This window comes from Cyprinus carpio, chromosome B16, assembly GCF_018340385.1.
Source record: "Cyprinus carpio isolate SPL01 chromosome B16, ASM1834038v1, whole genome shotgun sequence".
NCBI classification, from domain to species: domain Eukaryota; kingdom Metazoa; phylum Chordata; class Actinopteri; order Cypriniformes; family Cyprinidae; genus Cyprinus; species Cyprinus carpio.
In genome coordinates this window covers 5,190,477-5,217,409 of record NC_056612.1, presented here as the reverse complement: position 1 = coordinate 5,217,409, position 26,933 = coordinate 5,190,477, and the positions used below count along the sequence as shown (strand labels likewise).

At 34.3% G+C, this 26,933-nt stretch overlaps 1 protein-coding gene across 3 annotated transcripts; it reads right to left on the bottom strand.

The window, feature by feature from the left end:
- Positions 1-5,785: 5,785 nt before the first annotated feature.
- Positions 5,786-26,912, bottom strand: ube3d (ubiquitin protein ligase E3D). Of its 3 annotated transcripts, none has more exons than XM_042740417.1 (10): positions 26,706-26,912; positions 25,122-25,324; positions 22,229-22,319; positions 21,899-22,112; positions 20,323-20,395; positions 18,640-18,742; positions 18,449-18,557; positions 16,657-16,826; positions 10,546-10,684; positions 5,786-6,051 (listed from the first exon to the last, which is right to left on the bottom strand). In XM_042740417.1, the coding sequence occupies exons 1-10, from the start codon at positions 26,780-26,782 to the stop codon at positions 6,031-6,033; spliced, it is 1,200 nt and encodes a 399-aa protein (XP_042596351.1). In that variant the 5' UTR covers positions 26,783-26,912; the 3' UTR covers positions 5,786-6,030. The 3 variants fall into 3 exon arrangements, with proteins under 3 accessions (XP_042596351.1, XP_042596350.1, XP_042596349.1); XM_042740416.1 differs by having other exon boundaries at positions 20,323-20,398; positions 22,229-22,316; XM_042740415.1 differs by having other exon boundaries at positions 20,323-20,398; positions 26,706-26,911.
- Positions 26,913-26,933: the final 21 nt, after the last annotated feature.

Here is a 26,933-nt window from a genome sequence, read left to right as displayed (position 1 = left end):
GGTAAAAGCATAGAGTACAACAGAATTTCACTGTCCAGAGCTCGGTTTAAAAGACTCTTGTATTATAAAAATCACTCTAGGTTTTATAAACTTTGTAAATCATCATTTGATCTTTCTTCGCTGACAGCTCTTTCATTTTCTTTCTTAGCCGTTTTCTCTGGATGCACCGCAGACACCCGAAAGGGCTTTTACAGACAGATCATCAAAGAGTTGAAGCGCCCCGAGCCATAAAGTTCGGCAAACTCATTCATATTTATTTGCTGAAGTAAGAAAGTGGAAAGTTCTCACTACGTTGCTTCTGCGACTCGACCAGGATGGGTTTAACTTCACCCCGCTTACACTGCAGGTTTGTTTCATTACGATGACTGTTAAAGAAAACCCCCTCAAACCGCTGCATAACAAAGCTGGATTCACCGCAGAGTGAGCTGCCTACCTAGACAGCATGTTAAAGCATCCTAGACCCGACACAAACTAAAACAACCAACAACATACAATACAAATCAAACGTCAGCAAGATTTGAATGTTTTTGCTCACCAAGGCTGTATTTATTTAATAAAAAATACAGTAAAAACAGTAAAATTGCAAAATATTATTACAAATCTAAAGAACTGTTTTCTGTGAAAATATAATGTAAAATATAATTTATTTCTGTGATCAAAACTGTATTTTCAGCATCATTACTCCAGTCTTCAGTGTCACATGATCTTCAGAAATCATTCTAATATGATGATTTGCTGCTCAAGAACATTTCTGATTATTATTATTATTAATGTTGAAAAACAGTGCTGCTTCATAATTTTGTGAAAACTGTGATACAATTTATTTTTCAGGATTCTTTGATAATTAAATAAAGTTCAAAGAACAGCATTTATTTGAAATAGAAATCTTTTGCAACATTATAAATGTCTTTAATGTCACTTTTGATCAATTTAATGCATGCTTTGTTGAATGAAAGTATTAAAAGTGTCATTATTTCTTTCATATACATTGTATATTTTTCATTTTGGTATTGTTTGCATGCAGTCGACATAGGATCACATATAATAGCACTGTTACACCTGTTCCTCGCTGACTACCTTGGATGTTTGTCTGATTTTTTATCAACATGCTTACATATGCAAGAAAAAAAATCAAAATGAGGCACTGTTTGTTTTCATGATCAGACAAGAACAACAATCTGTTCACAATGTGTTCATTGTATTGCATTGCATTATATGTTTTGATTATTTAAATATCATGAAAGACATTATCATGAATATCAGCATTTGCATCAAATTTTTGCTCAGTTTAAGTCTCTGAATAAAATAAAATATTTTTTTTCCCTCCTTGAGTATGAGCTCCAGATGCTCACTATATCATACTATATGAACCATAAAAGCCTTTTGTTTCAAATATTATACTGAAAAAAAATATATATATTTTTTTAATATATCTAAAGCTTCAATAAATGGTTCCATTATATATATATATATATATATATATATATATATATATATATATATATATATATATATATATATATATATATATATATATATATATATCCTCCTGCCAATAAGAGAGAAAAACATGTGCACCGTTGTTTCTGAATCAAGTTGTTCTGCGTAGAGATGTTCACACGAGCGGTCAGGTTTTTCTTTTAAATATGTTTCTACACACTTTGTCAGAAGTGTAACACAATCTGGTAGATGCATGTGAAAACTGAAAACAGGAGCAAACAAACCTGCTGTGGAAGCGGCAGTGATATCCGTGAAGATTATATCACAATATACATTTACAGTAGAGTGCTGCAGGGATGATGTTTTTGTGATCCAAAACCCAGAAATGAGTTGCATTTTAACACTTCTTGTTGTGTTTATAATCATGCTCTTGAAGCCATTCTAACTCAAACTTCAAGAAAATGATTTTAAATAAACTTTTAGCTTTTTACCTCTGCTGATTGTATTCAGGCTACAAAGTTCATTAGTGAAGATTATCATGATGAACAAAACATATAAGAATCATAAACTTTTGTTGGTCCAAAAGGCAATAGAAAAACCCGACTGGGTTTTCATCAAGGGAACCGGGATGATATAAGAGTTTTGGATTTAATATTTCTGATCACCACAAAATGCTTTATATATATATAGTTTTGATGACTTTACTATATTCCGATATGTAGAAAATAGTCTAAAGTTTCTGGTATAGTGTAAAAAAAATCTAATAATAAAAAAACAATTACTGCAAACTAGTTCCCTGTGCATTTTGCAGGCGGCTGCTGGAAGCAGTAAGTTTGGCTCCAGGCTGTTATTTGTCAAAAACACAAGTGCTGTCAGAGAAACTCTGGACTAACTGTGTTACTCTGTGGAACTGAACACCGTCCAGCTCCCGGCGGCCCCACAGACAGCAGCGGCGCTTTGATGGACTGCAGTCTGCTGGCAAATGCAGTTTCCCCTAAATTAGGCGCCGAGTGAAGCGCTGCAGTGCACTCGTACAAACGCGCTGGAAAAGGCCAGGGTGGCAGTGGTCAACCAAAAATATGTTTTTATGCCATTTTGCACTGCTCTCCACGATTATAATGAGATGTCCATGCATTCTTCTGACATGTTTGAATGATGTGCAACACCTGGAATATAGTGCACTTGCAGAAAGACCTACTTTTGTAATAGTTTCATGCTGCTTCTGCATCTTTTTTGGAGCCTGATGATACAAATCAGCACCCACCGTCAATTAAAAGAAAAAAGCAGCTCAGACATTCTGGAAAAATAATTCCTATTGTGTTCCTCAGTGTGATTTTAGTACGAAATACATAAACTAGATTAACTTTAATTGAAAAGTTTGTAGACAAACATTACGCTGGCTTGAAAAAGCCTTGCTTAAAAGTTTTAAAAGCTTGCAGTCTGAAAGTTTTCAGTTTGAAGTAGTTTGAAACTTAAAATAGTTTTAAAGATTAAAGTTTGAATGTTTTCAAGGCAATACAGTCTATCAGAAAAACAGACAGGTATAAAACATATTGCTAGGGTACCTGGGGTGGTTGCTAGGCTGTTTCTAGCATGACTAGAATGTTGTTAACATGTTTTAGCATGATTAACATGTTTTTAACATGATTATCATGTTTGCTAACACAATAAGCATGTTACTAGCTTGTTAACATGATTAGCAAGTTACTAACATGTTGTTACCATAATTAGCAAGTTACTAACATGTTGGTAGCATGATTCTAGCATGATTAACATGTTACTAGGATGTTGTTAGCATGATTAAGTTACTTGAATGTTGTTAACAAGATTAGCAAGTTACTAGCATGTTGCTAGCATGATTATAGCATGATTAGCATGACTCTAGCATGATTAACATGTTACCAGCATGGTGTTAGCATTTGGTAAACATGATTAGCATGCTACTAGGATATTGTTATCATGATTAACAAGTTGCTAGCATGATTCCAGCATGATTACCATGTTACCAGCATGGTGTTAATATTTTGTTAGCATGATTAGCAAGTTACTAGCATGTTTCTAGCATGATTAGCATGTTACTAACATGGTGGTAGCATTTTGTTAGCATGATTGACAAGTTTACTAGCATGTTGCTAGCATTATTTTAGCATGATTAACATGTTACTAAATTTTTTTAAGGTAACGGTTTACAATAAGGTTTATTGTTAATGCATCAACTGTGAACTAATGATGAGCTGCATATTTTTTTTTTAGCAGTTATTAACCTTTCTTAATGTTAGTTAATAAAATATTTTTATAGTTTGTTTACAGAGCATTAAGCTAATGTTAAAAAGCAATTTTTTTGTTTATTTTAATAATGCATTCATACATGTTGAGATTAAAATCAACTAAGATTAGTAAATGCTTTAGAAATATTTGGATGCTGATAAATAACTAAAAAGTTTACAAATAGAACCGTATTGTAGAGTATTACTAAAGCAGACTTCATCTTTTATTGTTTTCGGTTTCATTTTAGTTTGTGTGTTTCTTTTAATACCTATTTTTGTGAAGTGTTATAGATATTTTAGTATTTAAGCTGAACTTGGCAATTTATGTGAAATAAAATAGATGTATGTTTTTAGTATTCCAGTTATTGTTTCTTTTATGTAAAGCGATGAAAATGGCTTGCAATCTCTGTTCCAGATGAAAGCCAATCTCATGACTTCATGTTCCTTGCTTTGTGCACTGGGGCACAGTCCTGCTGGAATAGAAAAGGGCCTTTCCTAAACTCTATTGCAAAGTAAAATTTGAGCTGTCAATCGATTAAACGTGATCGATCACATTCAAAATAAAAGGTTGTTTTTACAGAATATATGTGTGCACTGTGTATATTTATGATAGGTATTCATGTATATATGAACACAAATATATTTATATGATAAAATAATGAACAAGCCATCTTACAATTTAAAAGTATAAGCTGTAAAGTGACATTTCCAGAATTCTCTTTGATGGTATTTCATTTCTATAATTGTGTTTTTTGTTATCAGTTATTTTCTCTTTACCGCCTGTGTTATTAATGGTGTTGGTTAGCAAATGTTAAATACACAAATCACGTTTAGTAGCAGCAGAGTGTAAGTAAATAATGCCAGACTTTTCATTTCAACACTTAAAGTTCAGTCATGATAATGGAATCATCTGAAAGAGCATTTCAAACTCAAGTGACGTGATTGATGCCATTTTGCTTTTTGAGGATAAAAGTTGCTAGAGTTTCCTCATGGGAGTGTGTTAAACAGTGCAAATCAGATTCAATCCATCTCCATCATAAAACTGAAGGATCTACCTGAAGAAAGAATATCTATCAACACAGGATTGAGAACTATGACAGCATTCAAGAAGCCATATCAAAGCTAAATACATGTAGAAACAGCGCATCCTTGTGGAGTGGATGATACAGAAGAGCATACGCAGCATACGGTGATATGGAGAGACACAGAGGAGACTGTTGACAAAGGAATTATTGAATAAAGTTGTTATTTTTGGTTTCTTCGCTTACAAAAAGTGTTCCCGGTGCTTCATATAACCCAGATTGCACGTCTGATGGCAGATGGAGTATTCTGATGACGACTTTCATAACTTTTATGGACCTTGACACTGTTATTTATTTGGCAGTCTATGAGACAGTCACAAGCCTCTCGTTTTTCATCCAAAATATCTTAAATTGTGTTCCGAAGACAAATGGAGCTTTTACAGGTTTGGAACGACATGGTGATTAATGATAAAATTTTCATTTTGGGGTGGAGTAACCCTTTAAAGACTAAATAGTAAATACACTTACTCTTATGCTCACATGTGATCAGATCAACTTTGTCCTCATCTTATGATGTTTTTTTGGCCTGCATGTGGCAAAACTTTTTTATTTTTCTTATTATTAACTCATGCCTATATTGTGTATTTGTAGCTCTCAACGTGAAAAATTGAGCATTCATATCAGACCTCAAAATTCATCAAACTGCGTTAAGATTTGACATAATTCATTAAAGGTTTCAGGGGGGAAATCCTTCAAAATGAATAACACCAGAAGTGAAAATAAAGCGATGTAAATCACATTTCTGTGCGTTTCACACAAAGCGTAGGACCCTGGTGACATGCAGACATTTGTAAAGGTAAAGTGTGTTCCCAGCTGTCATCATGATGTGTGATGAAGCATATTTAGAAAGATCTATGAATATATTTACTCTTATATTATAAACTTAAATTAACACGGTGTTTCCCATCACTCATTGGAACGCACGTTGCTGCAAACTCATAAACTCTGGAGAATGCAGACTTTTACTAAGACAGAAAGTGAACCAATCATGGAATGTGCATGGAATGATATTTAATGTGCTTGTAATGAAGCATGATCGGTATTTACACTTTTACAGATTGCTAGACAACACCTGTCATCAAAACCCCAATAAGAAAGATATATGAGCCACTTCATTCTAATATCATGCAGACCTTGGTATACTGAGAAAAAAAAAAGAGTTTAATGTTTTGCATTTAATAGGTTTTCATATCTGACTTCTGTGATGATAAACTGCTCCAGTGGTTTCTGAGCTCAATGCATCACATCTGCATGTAGGCCACCTGCAGAGAGAAGATGAACAGACTGTGTTTAGATCACCATCCTAACCCATTACTCTCACAAATTCTGCAGTAAATTACAATATGTACACTGTGCAAAAAAAACATAGAGGATCTGTAAGACCTACTACACGTCAAAATATTAAGTATGTAATATTAATATACAACTTAATGCATGAAATACTGCAGTGCAATGTGCTCAACTAGCGTTTAGAATGAACTGGAATTAATATAACTAATTCTTTCTCTTAATTCTTCATCTCAACGGACTACCAAATGTTTTTTGTTTTTCCAAAATTGGTTTGAAAATGCATTTAAATGCAGTTATTTCCAAGATGACAGTAGGTCTAAACCAGGGGTGTCAAACTCAGTTCCTGGAGGACCACAGCCCAGCAGAGTTTAGCTCCAACCCTAATTAAACACACCTGATCCAGCTAATCAAGTCCTTCAGGCTCAATTGAAAACATGGTTTGTGTGTTGGAGCAGGGTTGGAACGAAGCATGATACAACAACAATTAGTGTACTACTGTCTGTCATTGCAATGCACTGCATTGTTTCACACAAAAGTTGACAATATCAAAGTATTTTTAATGCTTTCGAGAAGTCTGATTTTGGAGTGTTCACATACACTACCATTTAAAAGTTTAAGATCAGTAAGATTAAAATAACCAATTCCCATTTCTATTCGAATATCTGTTAAAATATTATTTATTCCTGTGATCAAAGCTGTATTTTCAGCATCATTACTCCAGTCTTCAGTGTCACATGATCCTTCAGAAATCTACTTTTTAATGCAACTGCATTATTTGTAACTGAATTAGGTAAATGTCTAATGAAACTGTTTCTTTGTAATCAATATTTGTTGCTTTGGTGTACCTTGTACAGCGTCCTTAAGCTTGGGAAAGGCGCTATATAAATTAAACATTATTATTATTATTAAAGTTCAAAATAACAGCATTAATCTAAAAAAGAAATATTTGTAACATTATAAAAGTCTTTACTGTCACTTTTGATCAGTTTAATGCATCCTAGCTAAATCATAGCATACATTTCTTTCAAAAAAACAAAAACAAATTCAAAATCTTACTGACCCCAAACTTCACCTCTCACATGTGTTTAATTTAAAAAACAGCAGCATTATCATGTCCAACTGCTGAAAAATGACTAACTCTGGGATCTTTTCATTTACAATAACAACCTGAAAATTAAAAAGCTAGCCACAAATGGCCACTTAACTTTGAAATCATAATGTAAAAAATGTGGCAAACAGACAGGAGCGAGATTTAACTAAATCAGCTTCACGCAGGCCTTGAGTCCTGTGACGGATGATGATAAACTCTGGCTCAAGGACTCGTCCCTGCTGTGGGTTCCTCACGGTCTTTCTACTGAGCTCACTTCCACTGACTCATGCACAACATCAAATAGACTGTCAAGCCAGCAGTATTTCAATTACATACACCTGAGAGGGTCCTCCATCACAAAATCCTACATCACTGTAACTGATATACCCTAGCGTTCAAAAGTGCATGATCAGTATTTTTTCTTTTTTTGTTGGCAAGAAATTAATACTTTTATTCAGCAAGGATGCACTACACTGCTCAAGAGTGGCAGTAAGACATTCATAATGTGACAAAAGACTTCTACTTCCAATAGGCTAAATGCTGTTCTTCTGAACTTTCTATTCATCAAAGAATCCTAAAAAATAAAATGTATGCTTTCCACAAAAATATTCTGCAGCACAATGGTTTCCAGCATTGATAATAATCAGAAATGTTTCTTGAGCAGCAAATCAGTATATTAGAATGATTTCTGAAGATCATGTGACACTGAAGACTGGAGTAATGATGCTGAAAATGTAATTTCTATTTCATAGTAATACTGTTTTTATAGTATTTGTAATGAAATAAATGGAGCGTGGTGAGCAGAAAAGACTTAAAAAAATTCATACCAAGTCTAAACATTTGGACAGTAGTGTACATATAACAACAAAGCTAGTTTAGCTAGAAATTAAATGAGAAATTTGTTTAATCTGATGCAAACCAAACATTGTAACATATGAATGTCAACTCTGCCATTACTTCTAAAATGCGTCTCTATTCTCTGATTCTTTTAGATATTAGCTGGATCGACTTCCCACGAAACACTGGAAAACATCTATTCATGTAAACCTGATCAACGATAACCTTTCATATCTATATAGGTCAGCTGTTTGCGTGTGTCTGCTTGCTCTCAGCACAATAAAGGCATTGAATGAACTGTACACAGCATTCCCAGAGGCGCGTGTGCTTGACGATGCCTGCCCACCCTTTTATCATCAGAGCACTACAAAAATTGGCAGGATGAGTGATAGTTTTCCACTTGATGGAGAAAGTTGCCTGCAACAGCTGTAGCAGAGCAAACACATGTTGCTTGCATGAGAAACAAGGTCAAAATAAACCACGGCAACAAAAGAATGACCAAAAGAGAAGTTTGTTTAATGTGACGCAAAGCTTTTGGCATGTAAATCTCCCTATTAATGACCTGAGATGAACAGGCTTACATTGTTGATTGAGTTGCTGCCTTTATAGAGTGCTCCAAATTGTCCACTTATTAGGTTCTGTTTCAGTTAGAATGTTCCCTGCTACAATATGATTGTTTGGTTTGTTTATTTATGTATTTAATCATTCATACATACATCACATAAACATACCCAGCAACATTCCAAGGAAACATTCTAAATGAAATAGAACCTAATAAGCACTAATACATACATAAATAAATAAAAAACTCCACATGTGCCACATAATTATTGATTATTATTGATAATTGGTGTCAGATTTGTTCCCTCACACCTCAAGTATTGCAGACCCTACAAAAATCCCCTTTTCCCAAGGAATTTTTGCACACCTCTTGTAAATTTTTCCTCTTTATCAGCTTATTTTTTCTCTCAGTAAGAATGTAAATGGAAATCTAGATTCTTCTGAAGAAGATAAAGCTGCACATCAGCATTGGGTCAAGTCCTGAAAAGACTGCCAGGAGACAGCGGTTTTGCTTCCTTAATTGGGAGCAAATATGCTGGAGAAACAACAGAAACTGAGGCAAGTGTTTCAACCAGGCTATCTGCCTGATACCAATGCACATCTGCTTCAAAGAGATTCTTTTGCACGCAAAGGCATTTCAGTTTAAGCAATGCGGAGAAGAGCTACTGATGTAAGCTTAGCTGAAGGTGGGCAATTAAAGATGCTGTCGAATGGGGTGACGGGTAACAAAACTTTCAGATAAAACATATGAAATATATAGAAGGCAGTAAGAAGAGCCTTGTTACCATCCATCCTTATTCTGCTGGATCCTTTGACATTGCAAATCACCAGGTGTTTCTGTCTATCCTCCTGTCCATATCCTCACCATTATGGTCACAGCACTTGCTGGTTTAAGTCTTGCCTCATAGTGAGATAATTCAGGGTATTTTAGTAGGAAGAGGTGTTTAAGTCACATCAACTAGCCACTGAGGTACCTCAGGGCTCGGTATTTGGCCCCCTTTTTCCCCTCAATATACACTTCATTAATGGGACATTCAGGACATGAAATTGTCTACTGCTCTTACACCAATGACACACAGCTATACATCTTTGCTGAGGCAACCAGTGACTGTAAGGATCACAATTTAACAACTTAACCAGAATTCATTACATCATTTAAGGACAACATGACTAAACTCACTATATCCACATCCACATCCACGAACAGCAACTTTTTATTTTGGGATGAACTATCTCTTTAAAATAAGGTTGGATAGAGCGCTTCAGGGATGATGTATTTTTGTAGGCCAAACCCAGAAACAAGTTTGCATTTTTGAACTTCTGTTTAATTAAACTGCTTCTTTCAGAAGTCAATAGGTTTTTTAATGGTTTGTGTTTAAACGCCTGAAATTATGTCTGGGATTAACACAAGCTCACAATATTTTCATGTTGATTCGATGGCATAAAATACATCACTAAAACCCCCTTGGGATCTTTAAAGCCTTTCTTAATAAAGGTGGGTGCTATCAAATGTCTAAATGGTACTACAGAGGTTGCTGGACATTAAACATCAACACACTGAACAGTTGCTGTTATAGCCTTGTTGTGTTAAACATTGTGTTCATTTGTAAAGATTATCATGATAAACAAAACGTTTAACATTCATTAACTTTTGTTGGCTCCAGAGCTTATTTTCAGCAATTACCTAAAAGCCAATGGAAAATACTATTGGGTTTTTGTCAAGGCAACTATCACTACAGCACTCTATTATACTGTTTCTTTACTGTGTCACATTAATAGTACATTTGTACCCTAGTCTGTACTTTTCTAGACAATTTTGGAATTTTGTATTGTTTCTCATATTATTGTTGTAGTAGATTTGAATAAAAGCATCTGCTAAACGAATAAATATAATTTAAATAAAGAGCAAGAAATAAAGAAGCATAATGACTAAGCAGTCACATGTTGTGGCATGTGTGTGGTCAGAGCGGTATGTGACCTGATATGAGTTCATGCAGCGCAGGAATGTAGGCAGTCTGGAGGTGCTGGACATCAGAAGCTTCTGGAGCTCCTCACATGAGCTCTGAGGGAGCGGCAGAGGATGAACACTAATGTCCTTCTCCCAGACATCCACAACACTAGAAAGAGAGGAGGACAAAAAAAGAAGACGAGTGAGAGAGAGGGAAATGAAGGCACATATTTCTCATACTGTTCCTGCCAGAATAATTTCTCAAATCTGAGCTAAATGAAGCTGCAGTCCATTTACATGTACACTGATTTTTAGTAAATAAACAAAGAGTGGGTTTCAATTACATTATCATCAGAACAGTAAAAATAGCAATATCACTAATTCACTTACATTTGATTAGTGATCTGAAATAGTGCACCACCTTAAATAATTCATCTTTTCTTTACCTGTTGTCAATTTTCAAGTTCAAAAGAAAAGAAAAATCCACATTTTCAAATTGGTTTAAAATTTTTAGGCCCCACTGGATAATTTATTTATATTTTATATAAAAAAAAGAATAAATAAAAAACAAATGCATAATGTATAAACAATAACACACACACACATATATACAGAATATATATATATATATATATATATATATATATATATATATATATATATATATATATATATATATATATTATAATGAAAAAAAAAAACACACACACAGCTGTGGATCATTCAGGTAACAACACAATATAAAGAATCAAGGGTGTGTAAACTTTTGAACGGAGTATTTTTTATAAATTAAACTATTATTTTCTCTTGTGGACTTTATGTAAACATCTTTTATGTGAAATATCTTATTCAGGTCAGTACTAAATAAAAAATAACATGCATCTTGTATGATCACTCTAATTTTGGTAAAATAATTAACATTTAGCAGAATCTTAAAGGGGGGACTACATACACACACATTATATATATATATATATATATATATATATATATATATATATATATATATATATATATATATATATATATATGTGTGTGTGTGTGTGTGTGTGTGTGTGTGTGTGTGTGTGTGTGTGTGTGTGAGTGTGTGTGTGTGTGTGTGTGTGTGTGTGTGTGTAAAAAATCCATGTTGTTATAAGTAGTTCAACTTAAAAAAAAATCGGATCCCTAAAAATTGATTATTATATAAAATTTACAAACAGTTCATTAATTGGGTTAATTATATATTTATAAAATAATTTACACATATATAAGTGCTATCTTTTTACAATTTTGTAATTTATAAAAAACATTAATTAAGCATTAATACACAATTAAATATATATGATTGAGGTTACTGTATAAAATTCATTAGAATGTTATAACCTAATATCGAGCTGATTATAACTAAACTTTTATCTGTTATCTTCTGTGGAGCTGCTTTATAGCTGAAATTGATTAACTTTTTAACACTATTACTTTTATAACTGCTAGAAACACTTTTATTTATTATTGTTAATAAATTCAGTATTTTCCTTTCTTTACTGTTGAACTGAATTGAAAGAACACTGAGCTGACTTGAGCTGAATAACAACACTTGTCTGCTGTAGAACTGCTATACAGATGAGTTTTCATAATTGACTTTTCAACTTTAACATTATTTTCCTGTTTATTACTGTGCTGCTTTCCAACTATCGGTATTATATAAAGCACTACAGAAATAAATGTGACTTAATAAAGGAATAAACTGTTCTGTTTTATATTAGTTTGATTTTTCTTTGTCAAAATGGCACAGTGAACAGCTCTGGTTCTGCAGTGTTTCTGCTCGGCCAGCTAAAGCTTCTGACCAATTAAATGAGGTTTTGGTGAGCTAGAACAAAAACTCTCAGGAACACTGACTGGAGGTGTAAACAGAAAGGGTTACTTCCTCTGTGCCATAACTCTGCACCCGCAGAAGCAGCTGGACCTTAACTGACAGTTTGAAACATTACCGTTTTAATCATGTCACAGTAATCTGTCAATACGCTACGCTGAAGACAGCCGAGTGAGCGGAGAAACCGAGAGACTTATGTCCTGACACACATTATGGAGATGATCTATTCAGGACATTTCACTGACATTTACCCATCTGTGCTGTAATTCCACAGAAAGTGCACATGCAGCTCTTACAGCAGAAACGCTGGAGAAGCCCAGAGAGAGAAGCATCGTACACTACTACAACCAGGGCTTTTCCTCAGTCAGAGGAAAACACTCTTTTGTGGTAGTTGTTCAGTTACATAACCGTAATTAATTCTGATGATTACTTTTGATATCAGACACAATGTTCTACTTCAAAGAGCAATGGGAAGTCTGAGCTAGGACTGTGCTTCCAATGAAAATGTTTCTCCTTTACAAGATCTTAATGATTTAAGTCATCTCTTAAAGGAATAGTTCACCCAAAAATGGAAATTAGCTTAAATTCAAATGTTTTTAACTTCAAACCCTTGCTTCTGGCTAAGTATGAGATCTCTGTCCATAATAACGTTTCCTTCAGTGAAAAAGTTGTCTTACCTGAATCAGGAGAGAAATCTGCACAGATCAAGCACTGTTAGAAGCAAAAACAGTCCAAAACAGCTCTAAACAAATATGTGGGTGGATTTTGATGTTTGATTACAACATGGACTTTTTCACTAGAGGAAACATTATTGTGGATTATGGACTCATATTTTGACCAGAAGTGACGGTTTAAAGTTAAAACATCTTGATGATGGGTTTGTTTCTTACAAACACGCAACTTTTGGCTTCAGAAGACATTAACTGATGGACTGGAGTGCTGTGGATTACTTGTGGATTATTGTGATGTTTTTATCAGCTGTTTGGACTCTCATTCTGACGGCACCCATTCACTGCAGAGCATCCGTTGATGAGACACTGATGCAATGCTACATTTCTACAAATCTGATGGTGAATCTGGGTGGCTTCTTGGATGGTTTGTGGGTGAGCACATTTACAGAAAATTTTGGGGTAAACAATTCATTTAAAATATTTGAAGCCAAACAATGCTAAGGTTTCCCCCAAAAAGTAGTGTTCACATCAAAGGACAAATAGATAGCTTGAATCATAATTTATAGAGGTCCAGGCTCCGCTACAACCGGAAGTAACGAAAAATCACCCTGGAAGGACAGGAAAAATAAAAAAAGAATAAATTAAATCGACTGTAAGGAAAACAACTAGCAAACTAATCAGCCCACGCTGTGGCAAAGTTCTTCCAAAATCTCTTAAAATCTTCCCGGGTGGAAAGGAACAAATGAAACGGCAGTGAAGAAGACAACAAGGTGATTGGATGGTAAGCTTGAAGTCAACTGTAAGAAAGGGGCGGAGTTAAAGTGCACTAAATTAAGTCTGAGAAAAGCCTGCCGTTTCACATGAATAAAAATGAACATGCACAGATTAACTCTTTACAATAAAATTCATAGGATGCATTTACATAGTAATATAGTGGCAATATAGTGAATTCTCATTTCATACCAACTTCAAAATTTCCCAGGCTAATACGATGAGCAAATGAGCAACTAGTCACTAAACGTTTGCAAGGTCCATAGCATCAAATCTTTCACAATTAAAGTAAATTAGATATTTAAATACATAATATTGGAAATTATAGTGGAAACTGTGCAATGTTTGTCAGCCAGTAGTGATTCTGCTTTACTTCTTATACTTGCATCTGATGTTATATAGTTCATAATCCGACACCAATTAGCTTTAAAAAACTGACAGCAATCAGCAAACTTTAACTTAACCTCCAAGCTGTGTCACGGATGAGCGTAAAGAGCTCTGCTGATTATAATGGGGGTAATTTAGTGTTTGTTGTGTTGTGATGTACTGTTGACATCCTGAACAGAGGTTATGTGACTGTAGGTTGTTTGTGGTTGCTGTCCAGTGTTGCAACTTGCTTTATAAATACACAATTCAACTCAGTGTGCTTATATATGGATTTTAGGTCCCACTTTAGTTTGGGGACCAATGCTCACTATTAACTTAACTATGACTTTTGCTTTAATAAACTCTTAATTTGCTGATTTTTAATTTGTAAGATAGTTGTAAAATCTTAAGTATGGGGCAGGATTAAGAGATCTAAAATATGGTCATGCAGAATAATGCATTAATATGTGCTTTATAAGTACTAATAAACAGCCAATATGCTAGAAATATGCATGCTAATAAAGTGTAACCTATTTAATTTACTGGATGTCTTGCATCTTGAAAAACAGAAATTCTGCCGATTTGCAAAAAAGGTCTAATATTATCTTATTTGATTATGCTGAATACAAAAAATATCAACAACAACTTTCCATCATATACAGTTTTTCACAAAATAAGAAAGAGCTGATTGTCAAATTACATTCATCAGCTTTAACGTAGTTCTCAAAATAACAAAAACCAACAAATGACAAAAAGAAGTAATCAAAATATATTATTCAACTTTTTAAAATAAGCTTTTGGTCCACAAAATATGTAATGTTGGATGTAGTAAAAACCAACAGATGGAGCACAACACATCTGGCTCTTTTGTGCATTTTCTTCTGTCACTGGCCATAATTTTAATTTTGAAATCAGGATTAGGCATAGAATATGATTTTATTTTATGCCTAATCCTGACATGTGAAAATGGGCTGAGAATTGAACAAACAAGTTGTATTCTGGCTCAGAGGAAGACAGGAACCATGTCTCTGTGGCAGTTTTTTCTGCTGATTAAGGGAGAATACAAGACTTCACCTTACAAATGATTGTCAAAAATGCTATGAAATGCATCTTACTTTGTGTGAAAGTGCAACTTGCTTGAGCAAAACCGATACTATTTTTGGATTTTAAAATTCATTCAGCAAATATGATGCAGGTCGGTGGTATTTATTGCTGGATTATATACCATTAATATGGCATAAAAATGCTCTGTTAGTTCAGTTTTTTACATCAGTCAGTCACTTGCTGTCTAAATGAGCAGTTTCTGTCCAGACTAAACTGTGATGCCAAGCAGACATTATGTAAGTAGTCAAAAGTCTGGTTCCTGTAAGACTATCCTCTATTTAGCATAAAGGCTCGGAGCCTGTATCAGAGCGCCATGAATCATGTTTGATCCGCACCTCTATTTACAGCGAGGAGGAGACGTTTCAGCGCAGGGTAGGAAAACGGGCAGAATTAATGTACACTTGAAATAAAGGTGAGCGAGACGAGGTTAGAGGAGTAGAGAGTCGTGACGACCTTCTGGTGTCAGAGACACAATGAAGTGCGGAGCGCACACCCACAGTCCCTCTGTGATTCAGCCGCCGATTCCAGCATCCTCAAGCTCTTACCATGGGAACATTACACATCTCGAGGAGGGATGAGAGTAACTATTCCAGCATTTCTCTCAGCTTGTGCATTTACAGTTGAACAATTTTTACAGCTGTAGTTCCTTCAAATTATTATTAATACTTCTTTCTGATATTTTAAACATTTCTGCAAAGGCAAAGCGCAGTAACTGCACATATTGTATATATACTAACTATTTTTAGTTTTAGTTAAAGCTACGCTTTGTAACATTAAAAAGGTATCAAAACAAATCCATCTTTCAAACTGTATCTTTACACTACGGAAGCTTGTTTCCACCACAAGATAAAAAATAAATGAAAAAATAAATCACAATTCAGACTGTTTTCTCACAACTGCAAGAAAACAACAACAACAAAAAAAAAAAAATAGCAAGATATAATCTCAGAATTACGAGGAAAAAAACTGAATTGTGAAAATTGTGTAAGTATGCAATTACCTTCATTTTTTTTATTCTGTTGTGCAAACGGTTTTCCATATTACCCATATACACTTTGATAAACCTAATAATAGTTTTTATTTTAGAGTGGATATGAGTTACTTCTTTTATTCTCTAAAAACAGGGCATTGAAAATATATGTATTTTTCTTGTTTTAAGGGCAACAAACTTTAGAGATGTTTATGCTTTATGTTTTCCTAATATTGTTTTACCAAGATTTAAAAGTGGTCTACAAAGATATTAACACAGGGCACATCTATTTCTAAATTAGACTACAAAACCTGTGTGATTTCATTTACATCCTGAGGTGGAGTCTGATTAGATATGGACATTAATATGAGTGATAAGCGCAGATGTCAGGGTGAACTATGACTTACTCTTGGAGTTTGCTGTCAGAGCAGAGGATGTAGAGCACTTTGACTGCTTGAGCGGCCCGGCATGACTGATGCTCTCCGGGATGAACCTCATCTGCGGATATGAAGCTGTCGCCCCTCGCTGCTGCGTCAGGAAATGAGGCGACCAGAGTGTCCGTGTTCAGAAGCCACAGCTGATAATTAAAAGAGAAAATAAATTACCTGAAGAGCAAATCTGAAGGGGACATAATGAGTAAAAAAAGTCTCCTGGTTTCAGAGTTTTCTCTTTTGGATCGACTGCTGTCATGGCAGAGAAACAGTTCATTTAAAGGTTGTAAACAAACTTTGTCGTTGGCTTGACAAAGCCGTTTGTAATAACTTTCGTTTGAAGATTTTACTTTAATTCAATAATATGTTCTTATACAATGCAAAACTGTTTAAACAAGTTGCTAGCATGATTTAAGATACTGCTAACATGTTTTAGCACAATTGCTAGCATAACTTAACTTGTTGATAACATGAAATAGCATGTTGCTACCAAGTTATAACAGTTTGGTAGCATGTTTCAACACATTGCAAGTTTGTTTTAGCACATTGGTAGCATGTTTTAACATGCTGTTAGCACACTGTACATGCTTTAGCACACTGCTAGCCTGATTTTGCACATTAGTAGAATGTTTTAGCATGTTGCTAACAAGTTTGAGCACATTGCGAACATGAAATAGCATGTTGCTACCAAGTTTTAACAGTTTGGTAGCATGTTTCAACACTGCAAGTATGTTTTAGCACATTGTTCGCAAGTTTTTAACATGCTGTTAGCACATTGTAAATGTTTTAGCACACTGCTAGGATTATGTTTTCACATTAGTAGCATGTTTTAGCATGTTTTGTTAACAAGTTGTAGCGCAATGCTAACATGAAATAGCATGTTTCAACACAATGCAAGTATGTTTTAGCACATTGCTAGCATGTTTTAACATGCTGTTAGCACACTGCTAGCATGATTTTGCACATTATGTTTTAACATTTATTGCTAACATGTTTTAGCACATTGCTAGCATGATTTAACTTGGCTTTGTCAAACCAAAATAATTAAAGTTAGTTGAACTGTTGGCACAGAGGGAAGTATATTTTTATAGTATATTTTTTAGCTAAAGCTCAAAAAGATGGCGCAAAATGTTTTGCAAGAGACCCTGAATAACTCTGACTACGTTTACATACACCTTCATAATGCGATCATAATGAGATATAGACAATATTATAACATTTACCTCATGGTAATGCAATACTTCGATCAAATTGATGCGATTAAGCTCATGTAGCAATCATAACTGCAGTAACACAAGTAGTGTATGCTGATTTTAACAGGCATGCTCCCACTTCAATCGCTTCTATTCCACTGTGACCAAAGTGTGCATGTGCTTGTAAGGTACACAGTACAAATGAGCCATTTTTTAATTTAATGCAGTATATTATTGGTCAAAAACATCACTTGCATTGGGATTTGTGAATACTAGCGGTAAAATAATGAAGGTTGCATGTAAACAGGATGCTAAAAATCTGTTACGTCCTCGCTCTGATTATTGGAAATAATCACATTCTTTGGCACATGTAGCAAAATTAATGTTTTTGTACATATACATTGAAACATTTTGAAAGGATTTACTGAAAAAAGTTAGAAAACTATTTTTTTATTCAAAAATTTTGGTGCAAGACTGAAACATACTTCAATTAATCTTTGTTGTATTTACATCATCTTCCATTTATTTATTTATATATATTTTTTTCACAGTGTATGAGGTTTTAATGTCTGTACCAAAATCACAGCTTTGTCATCTGGGGTTTGGATGGAAAAGCGAAATATGCTCTGTGCCGATGACAGCTCGACCAGCCGCGCCGCTAGAGTTCGCTCCAGGAATCTCTGCCTGTGTGAGACACAATAAAAAAACTCTCTGAATATAATCTACAGATGACAACAAAACGAATAAATCAAATGAACTCGCTAACCTTTCTGAATTTGGCTCTGACTCTAATCTGAGCTGTGTTATATCACACTCTCCATCTTCACGTGGCTTTACTAATACTTCAGTTACGTAAAACTTCAGCACCTCTGAAACACAAAAGACAGTGAAATATATTAGACACAGAAAATTGCACATTATCAACAGCTGGAGGTGCAAGATTATAAGAAATTACCTCTCAGACAGAAACACGTAGAGCTTTCTTGTAATAAAGAACAAACGTATAATGTAATTCTGAGCTCAAGAATTGTTTTCCAGGCCAAATATTAAAAACTATTTTAAGAATGGAATTGAGTCTTAACTGAATACTGCGTAGTAAACAGTATGCACACTATATGCATTAGCAGCTGTTGTTTAGAGCAAAAACCTAAATCATCTTGTTATACAATACAAATGGTTTAAGACAATACACATGGTTTCAAAGCAAAGTAATACACAGGAGAATAACAGTTAGTGCTGTAAAATTAATCAACTATAAAATAAATTCGATTTCAGCTACAAGGCAGCACAGCTCTACAGAAGACAATAGTGTAATTTACTTCAGTGTGGATTTAATTCAGTAAAATTAGCTACACATGCGGTGCTATTGTGGTCTCGATCAAGATCATTTGTAGCACTTCTTAATATCTGTGTCACATTTAGCACAATACAAGTGTGTTAAAGTGTAGCAAAAATTTTTTAATTTTAGATTATTTTAACTAGATTTGTGTATATTATGTGCATGTTTAATTATTTGATCTAGATTCAATTCCTTTTTTTTAATGTTGATACTTTTAATTCTTCTTTTACTCTGTATTTGATTTTAATTTTCAGCACTTTGCATGAAAAACAGTTTAAAATGCGAGATATATATATATATATATATATATATATATATATATATATATATATATATATATATATATATATATATGAATAACACTGTCACAATGCGATACGCTAACAAAGCAATCCATAAATACTGTCTATAAGCTAGTTTTTACCCTAAAACACATATTGTCCTTTCACTTCCCCAGTTCTTTTAACACACTGTAGTCTGAATACATACAATAAAGAAAATACAGTAAAAACTGATATTTTCTGATCTCGAGACAATTATTAATAGCCTACACATTAATAATTCACTTCACATTCACTCCTGGTTTGTCTGCACACAAGTATCAATGTGCAATTAATCTACAAATTAATATAATTTAACGTTCCTGATGTGGGCGGAACTCATGATTTCTCTAGTTTGTGAATCGGCATCAGATCTCAAGATGTGTAAGGATGAGATTCGAGAAGTTCATCAAAGAGGACCGATTTCAATGCAGAAGACATGAGTTTTTCAAGTTTATTAAAAAAACATGAGGATGAGTAAATGCATGTTCATAATTGTGGGTAAACCATCCCTTTAAAAACTTTTAAAACTTACAATCACTTAAAATAGACCTTTGCAAACAGATAAACTATTTTTTGCTTCAAAGCACAGCACTTTTATAAATACCCAAGGGTCAATAACATAACATTTCAAAGCATATTAAAGGCCGTTGCTAATGGCAACAATGAATGGCCAATATGCATCATGGGTAATGGACGACATCATGATTTATCTATAAATAAGCTCTGGTTTTCTTCATTTGCACTGATGTACAATGACTCAATGGTGTGTTACCACATTATTCCTCACCTGCAGTGACTTCCTCTCCCAGCGCCGCAGAGCAGCTCCTGCAGGACACCGTCACACGCTTGCTGCTGCGCTTCTGCTGCGGACACACACAAATACTACGGTCACAGGCTGCTTTATACACCAGTGGTTACATGGTTGTGCATACTACAGGCTGAGTCAGTTCACTCGGCAGCAGCAGCTATATGAAGTGTGATTTAAACCTTTTCTATTGGCAGCTTCAGATCAAAAGTTGAATGGATTGCTAAAGTTACATCATTTATTTTTTTTTATTTTTTTTTGCTTTATCTTGTTCCATTTTTACACATTTTGTAAGTGTTTACTTGATTTCTACCATTCAACCCTATTATGAAAATTATTCTGAAAAAAATAAATAAAACTTAGTTAGTCCTTAATTTAAAGAAAATATAAACTATTGTTTAAAAGTTTGGGGTCAGTCAGATATTTTAAACAAAATTCATTATTTTAATCACCAATGATGCATTAAACTGATCGAATGCATTTAAGGACATTTATAATCTTAGATGAAAAAGATGTTACAAAAGCAGCACAACTGTTTTCAACATTGATAATAATCAGAAATGTTTCTTGAGCAGCAAATCAGTATAAAAGAACGATTTCTGAAGATCATGTGACACTGAAGACTGGAGTAATGATGCTGAAAATACAGCTGCACATCACAGAAATAAATTACATTTTACAATATAGTCATATAGAAAATAGTTATTTTTAATTGAAATAATATTTTATTGTATTTTTGATCAAATAAATGCAGCCTTAATGAACAGAAGAGACTTAAAAAAAATTAAATAATCAATCTTACTGATTCTAAACTTTTAAATAAATGAAAGCTTAACTCAAAATGTCATCGGTTAGTTTATGAAGAACTGCAAATCCATTTTTGGATGACAAAATAACTAGCCTAGCTTATTTTTTAAACTAGATCTGCAATCCTGTGACTTGCTATTTTGGTAACAGGCCTGGAAAACTGCAAGCCTCATGCAACATGAGCAGAAAACAAAACATTCTCATGTAATGCTTTTTTTGACCTCCTGAGGCTGAACACTTCTTTTCACTAAGCATTTGTTTTAAACAAGTGTTTCACACTCCTGCACAAAAACTGCAAGTCATTTTTCAACTTGTTTTCAAACTTCTGCTTCGACTGTGTGCGGAAAATATTTCCTTAAAAAATTAATAAATCAATAGGAAAACCGACGACTATGAGCTGAAGTCATCTAGGATTGAAAAAGTGCTGGAAAGTGTGTTTTTATCTCCTCGGCATGGCCTTGAGAAAGAGAATCAATCCCTCTTAAAGACATGACCGCTTCTCCTCCACAGCTCGCCCGAGCGTAATGTTTTTAAGAGTGGATTTCCTCCCGCCTCTTCAGCCTTTATTGTGATGAAAGCAAGCCATCCTCCTCCTCTGCCAACCCTCAGGCTGTGTATTAAGATCTGTGCACTACTACACCTGCGTGAGTCTTCGTGTGAAGAGCTCTGAAGCAGGGAGGGATCTGATGTTTAGCACTCAGATGCTATTTTTGCTTAATCTAATCATGCATCTGTAAACCCCACAGCTTACCTCTGCAGAGGCTTTCTGAAGCGAGTTCTCTTCCCGCACGAGGGTCTGCTCACAGCTGCTGTCCCGAGCCAACAGAAGAAAGGTGTCCCCGAGCAGACAGTCTCCATCTCGCGGGAGCAGCTTCCTGTTTGCGAAGGGATCCGGGTGGCAGCACCAGTCGTCCACTAATGCATTCCAGTTTCCATTGGGCAGAGGAAGAACTCGCCCAAAAGTCCTTTAGGAGTAAGAAGATAATAGCTGAACACTGATGTGTCTGACCGTGAATGTGTCATTATCCTTTGATGCTCTATTTCACCAAATCAATGGAAATAAAAACTAATGAATAGTAACCTGTCTCGAAGCACCATGGAGCCACAAGACTGGCACAGGAAGGAGTACGTCACATTGACCCGCAGCTGTCCAATCACACTGCAAGGAGCTTCTGGAGGAAGAAACACAAAACTAAAGCATAACGAGAGATGATACTTGTTTGGAGAACCAATGATTCATCTGATGATACTGATTCGACGGGGTCATCTGTAGAGAGCGGAGTATTATTTGTGACCCTGGAGCACAAAAGCAGTCTTAAGTCGCTGGGGTATATTTGTAGCAATAGCTAAAAATACACTGTATGGGTCAAAATTATAGATTTTTCTTTTATGCCAAAAATCATTAGTATATTAAGTAAAGATCATGTTCCATGAAGATATTTTGTAAATTTCCTACCGTAAATATATCAAAACTTATTTTTTGATTAGTAATATGCATTGCTAAGAATTCATTTGGACAACTTTAAATTCAAATATCTCAATATTGGTCAAATACTGTCCCCTCAGATTCCAGATTTTCAAATAGTTGTATCTCAGACAAATATTGTCCTCCTAACAAACCACACATCAATGGAGAGATTATTTATTCAGCTTTCAGATGATGTATCAATCTCAATTTCGAAAAAAAAATTTCATTTTAAGTCACATTTATTAATTAGAGTGTTTATTAAAATTAAAATGTTATTATTTTATTTGTCATTTCGTTTTTAAATTTTAGTGTTTTCATCATTTCTATCATTTTTGTAAATATTTATATTTAGCTTTAATTTGTTTTTATTTCAGCTTCAGCTTCAGTAATTTTGTCACTTCCACTTAAATGTTGTATTTCAGTTAGTAGCCAAGGCAACATTTTTCATTTCTGTTTAACTTCTTTAAGTGTTTTCTCTGAAATGTATATTTAGTCTTATTTGAGCTTTATCTCAATTAACATTCAGTTTTGGTTAACAATAATAACACTTTTATAGAGCATCGCAAAGATTGTCAGACCACATAAACCGTAAAAAAAAAAATACTGGGACAAATAGGTTTGAGTCAGCTAACTTTGATGTGTTCTGACATAATATTTATTGATATTTCCATTTTATTTATTCATATTTACATTTTTCACATTTTAATTTACATTTAAAATATTTCTATTTAGCTTTAATTTATTTATTTATTTTCAGTTTTAGTCATTTTAGTCACACACACTTATATTATTTCAGTTAGTTGACAAGGCAACATTTCTCATTTCAGTTCAAGTGCTTTAAGTTTTTTTTATCTGATATTTATATTTTATTTTAGCTTCATTTCAATTAAAATAAATGTTCTTTTTGTTAAAAATAACACTAAAGTAAATCATTGCAATGATTTTCAACTATTCAGCTGAACTTCTTTCATTTCAGGTCAATATGGTTAGCATTTTTCACAGTAAGTATAGTTTTAAACAGCTTTACAGAAAATCCATGTTTCTAAATTACAATCACGAGTAGAAAACTGTTATCAAAGGTGACTTTCAGGGTGATGTCTACATGGCAGACTGTACAGTTATCAAGCAGATAATGCAATCATGCAGTTAGTTAACTACATACTAAAAAAAACTAGCTACTTAAATTGGTTTTCTGGGAGAAAGAGTTTTGAGTCAGCTGACTCTGAGTTGTTCTGACATGAAGTAAAGCTCAGGCTCAGAGCATCAGCTCACATCACTGGAGTTTGCTTTGTTCTTCATTGATCTCTGTTAATCTGGGGGTGTGTGTGTGTGTGTGTGTGTGTGTGTGTGTGTGTGTGTGTGTGTGTGTGCACTCATTACTCACATTCCTCAAGGATATCCAATGAGAATGTAATAAGACTACATACACACACATATATATATTTGCACTACCAGTAAAAAGTTTGGGATCAGTACGATTTTTAATGTTTTTTACAGGAGATTCTTCTGCTCATCAAAGCTGCATTTATTTGATCAAAAATACAGGAAAAAAATGTAATATTGTGAAATTTTATTATGATGTAAAATAATGCTTTTCTATTTTAATACACATTAAACTGTAATTAATTTCTGTGATGCGCAGCTGTATTTTCAGCATCATTACTCCAGTTTTCAGAGTCACATGATCTTCAGAAATCATTCTAATGTGATGATTTATTATCAGTGTTGAAACTGTTCCGCTGCTTCATATTTTTTTTGGAACCTGTGATACTGTTTTCAGGATTCCTTAATGAATAAAAAGTTAAAAAGAAGAGCATTTAATAGAAATCTTTTCTAACAATATACACCACAGTTCAAAGGTTTGGGGTCAGCAATTTTATTCCTTTTTTTTTTTAAAGAAATGAAAACGTTTATTCAGCAAGGATGTGTTAAATTTTTAAGAAGTGATAGCAAAGATGTATATTGTTAGAAAAGATTTATATTTTGAATAAATGCTGTTCATTTTAACTTTTTATTCATCAAAGAATCCTGAAAAAAAGTATCGCAGTTTCCAAAAAAATATTTGGCAGTACAACATTGATAATTATAATAATAAATCATCATATTAGAATGATTTCTGAAGATCATGTGACACTGAAGACTGGAGTAATGATGCTGAAAATACAGCATCCGTCACAGAAATAAATTATATTTTAAAGGATATTAAAAAAGAAATCATTACTGTATATTGTAAAAACATTTTGCAAGATTACTGTTTTTTTTCTGTATTTTTGATCAAATAAATGCAGCCTTGACGAGCAGAAGAACCTCCTGTAAAAAACATTAAAAATTGTACTGATCCCAAACTTTTGACCAGTAGTGTATATACACACTACTTAGCATATAACAAAGCAAAGTGTACATCTTGTGTTAAAGCTGAATGAAAAGTTGATCACAAAAAAATAAGAGCGACTCTTGAAAGACCTCCAGATGCGGACCTGGGTTTGGTGAGAAAGGGGTTTTGTACCTGTGGGCTGCTCCAGCTTGAGCCGCAGTCTGAAGTGTGACCCGTGCTGAGTGTCTGCTGGACTCCTCTGGCACCACGTCTGCACCAGACTCACAGCAGACGCCAGCTTCACCTCATAGGTCCGCTCAGGGGTCTGCACGCTCAAAGTGGAGTCTTGTTTAGACTCGATCTTCACGTCTGCATCATCCCTGACAGCGTCACTGCTGAGGGGTCAAAGAAGAAGTCCCTGGTGAAACACTGATGATAATAAACTAGATCTCAGAGATGTGTGTCCGTGTGAAACATGCTGCCTCAATGCCAGGGTGCTGAAGAGTGTCCACTCAAGTCTCTTTAATATTCTTCAGTGACAATTTATTTAAAGGTGTCCTTGTAACACGTTACATGTACTTATTATAACAATGAATTATGCATAATTACATGCAAGTAACCCTAACCATATATATGTATAAGTACATGCACTTAACGACGGCACATATAAATAAAGCATGACCTATTCTTCTTTTAATAAATAAGTCTTTGCATTTGAATCCTTCACGTCACTTAACAAGTATTTAATGCTGTTGTATTTGTATTCACTTTTGCAAATTATTCTTTTTCTGCCCTAAAGGTGTTTGAGCTGTTGAGTGTTTACTTTGTTGTAGTTTCAGCTCCACACAACATTTCACACTTGAGATTAAACTAAACAGTTCACACAAACGCACGTTTAGAATGCCACATGCATAAACAAATAATAAATATACTAGTCGTCAACATTTGAAGTGAATCAAAACCTTTCATCAAATCCACTTCAACTGTTGACTACAGAACAAAAAGGACCTCAAGATAAATCCTTAATAAAATTATACAGTTGAGCTGAAACTGAACATTTTTAGTCTACTAAAAGTCATGTTTCTCTTTTAACACCTGGCTATGTGTGTTTCTGTAACCATCAAACACTACCAGAAAAGATTCACCATGGACAGCTGTAAAAAAATAAATAATGCTATATTTAAAAAGATAAGTCCATATTATTATATAATTATTATGCATGCAAGGTTAAAAGGTTCATATTAATTGGCAAATTACACAAAACATTTATGTTTTTATAAATCTATTTCTGACACATTTACAAATGGGAGAAACTAAAAAGTGAGCTGTGGCCAAAACAACTTTTTATTTTAACGCTGATATACATTTTGTGCTTTAAAAACTAGCAGAAAGACTGTCCGATGCTGACATCTGCTGTTATATTCTGTTTGAGTGTCAGGACTCTGTCAGAGAGGACAGACTGTACTGAATACCCCACAGAATATATGTAAACAAGTACAGTAACCGACTACTAGCAGAAATTATTATATGTTTAGTATCCTCTATTAAACATATAATAATATATAATGTTGTTGCGTGATCCGTCAGAGCGTGCGTTCTGAAAATGTAAATTACTACTTAATTAACAGAGCAAAGGTTGTAATTAGGGTTTGCTGCCAATAAATGTCCTGTCAGTTGTTTCTTGCTGCTTTAAGTCACTCACATTCTCTGATGAACCGCTGAACTGAACACAAATAACCGCACGAGCTATAACAGAGAAATAAACCCGCACCTTACCGAATGAACAAAAGACCACTTTGCAGCTTCTGTCTGAGCTCCAGAAAGACGACGTCTTGTTGCGCAGTCTCTTCCATTTTAAATCCCTTACCTGAAAATATATATTTATATTACAGAGCTGCTTCATTCATCGATTCTACCGAAGAACCCCACGCGACATATAAACACAACGTGACAGCCAACGTCCGCGGCGCAGTCGTGACGTCAGGAAACACGTTATTTCAAATT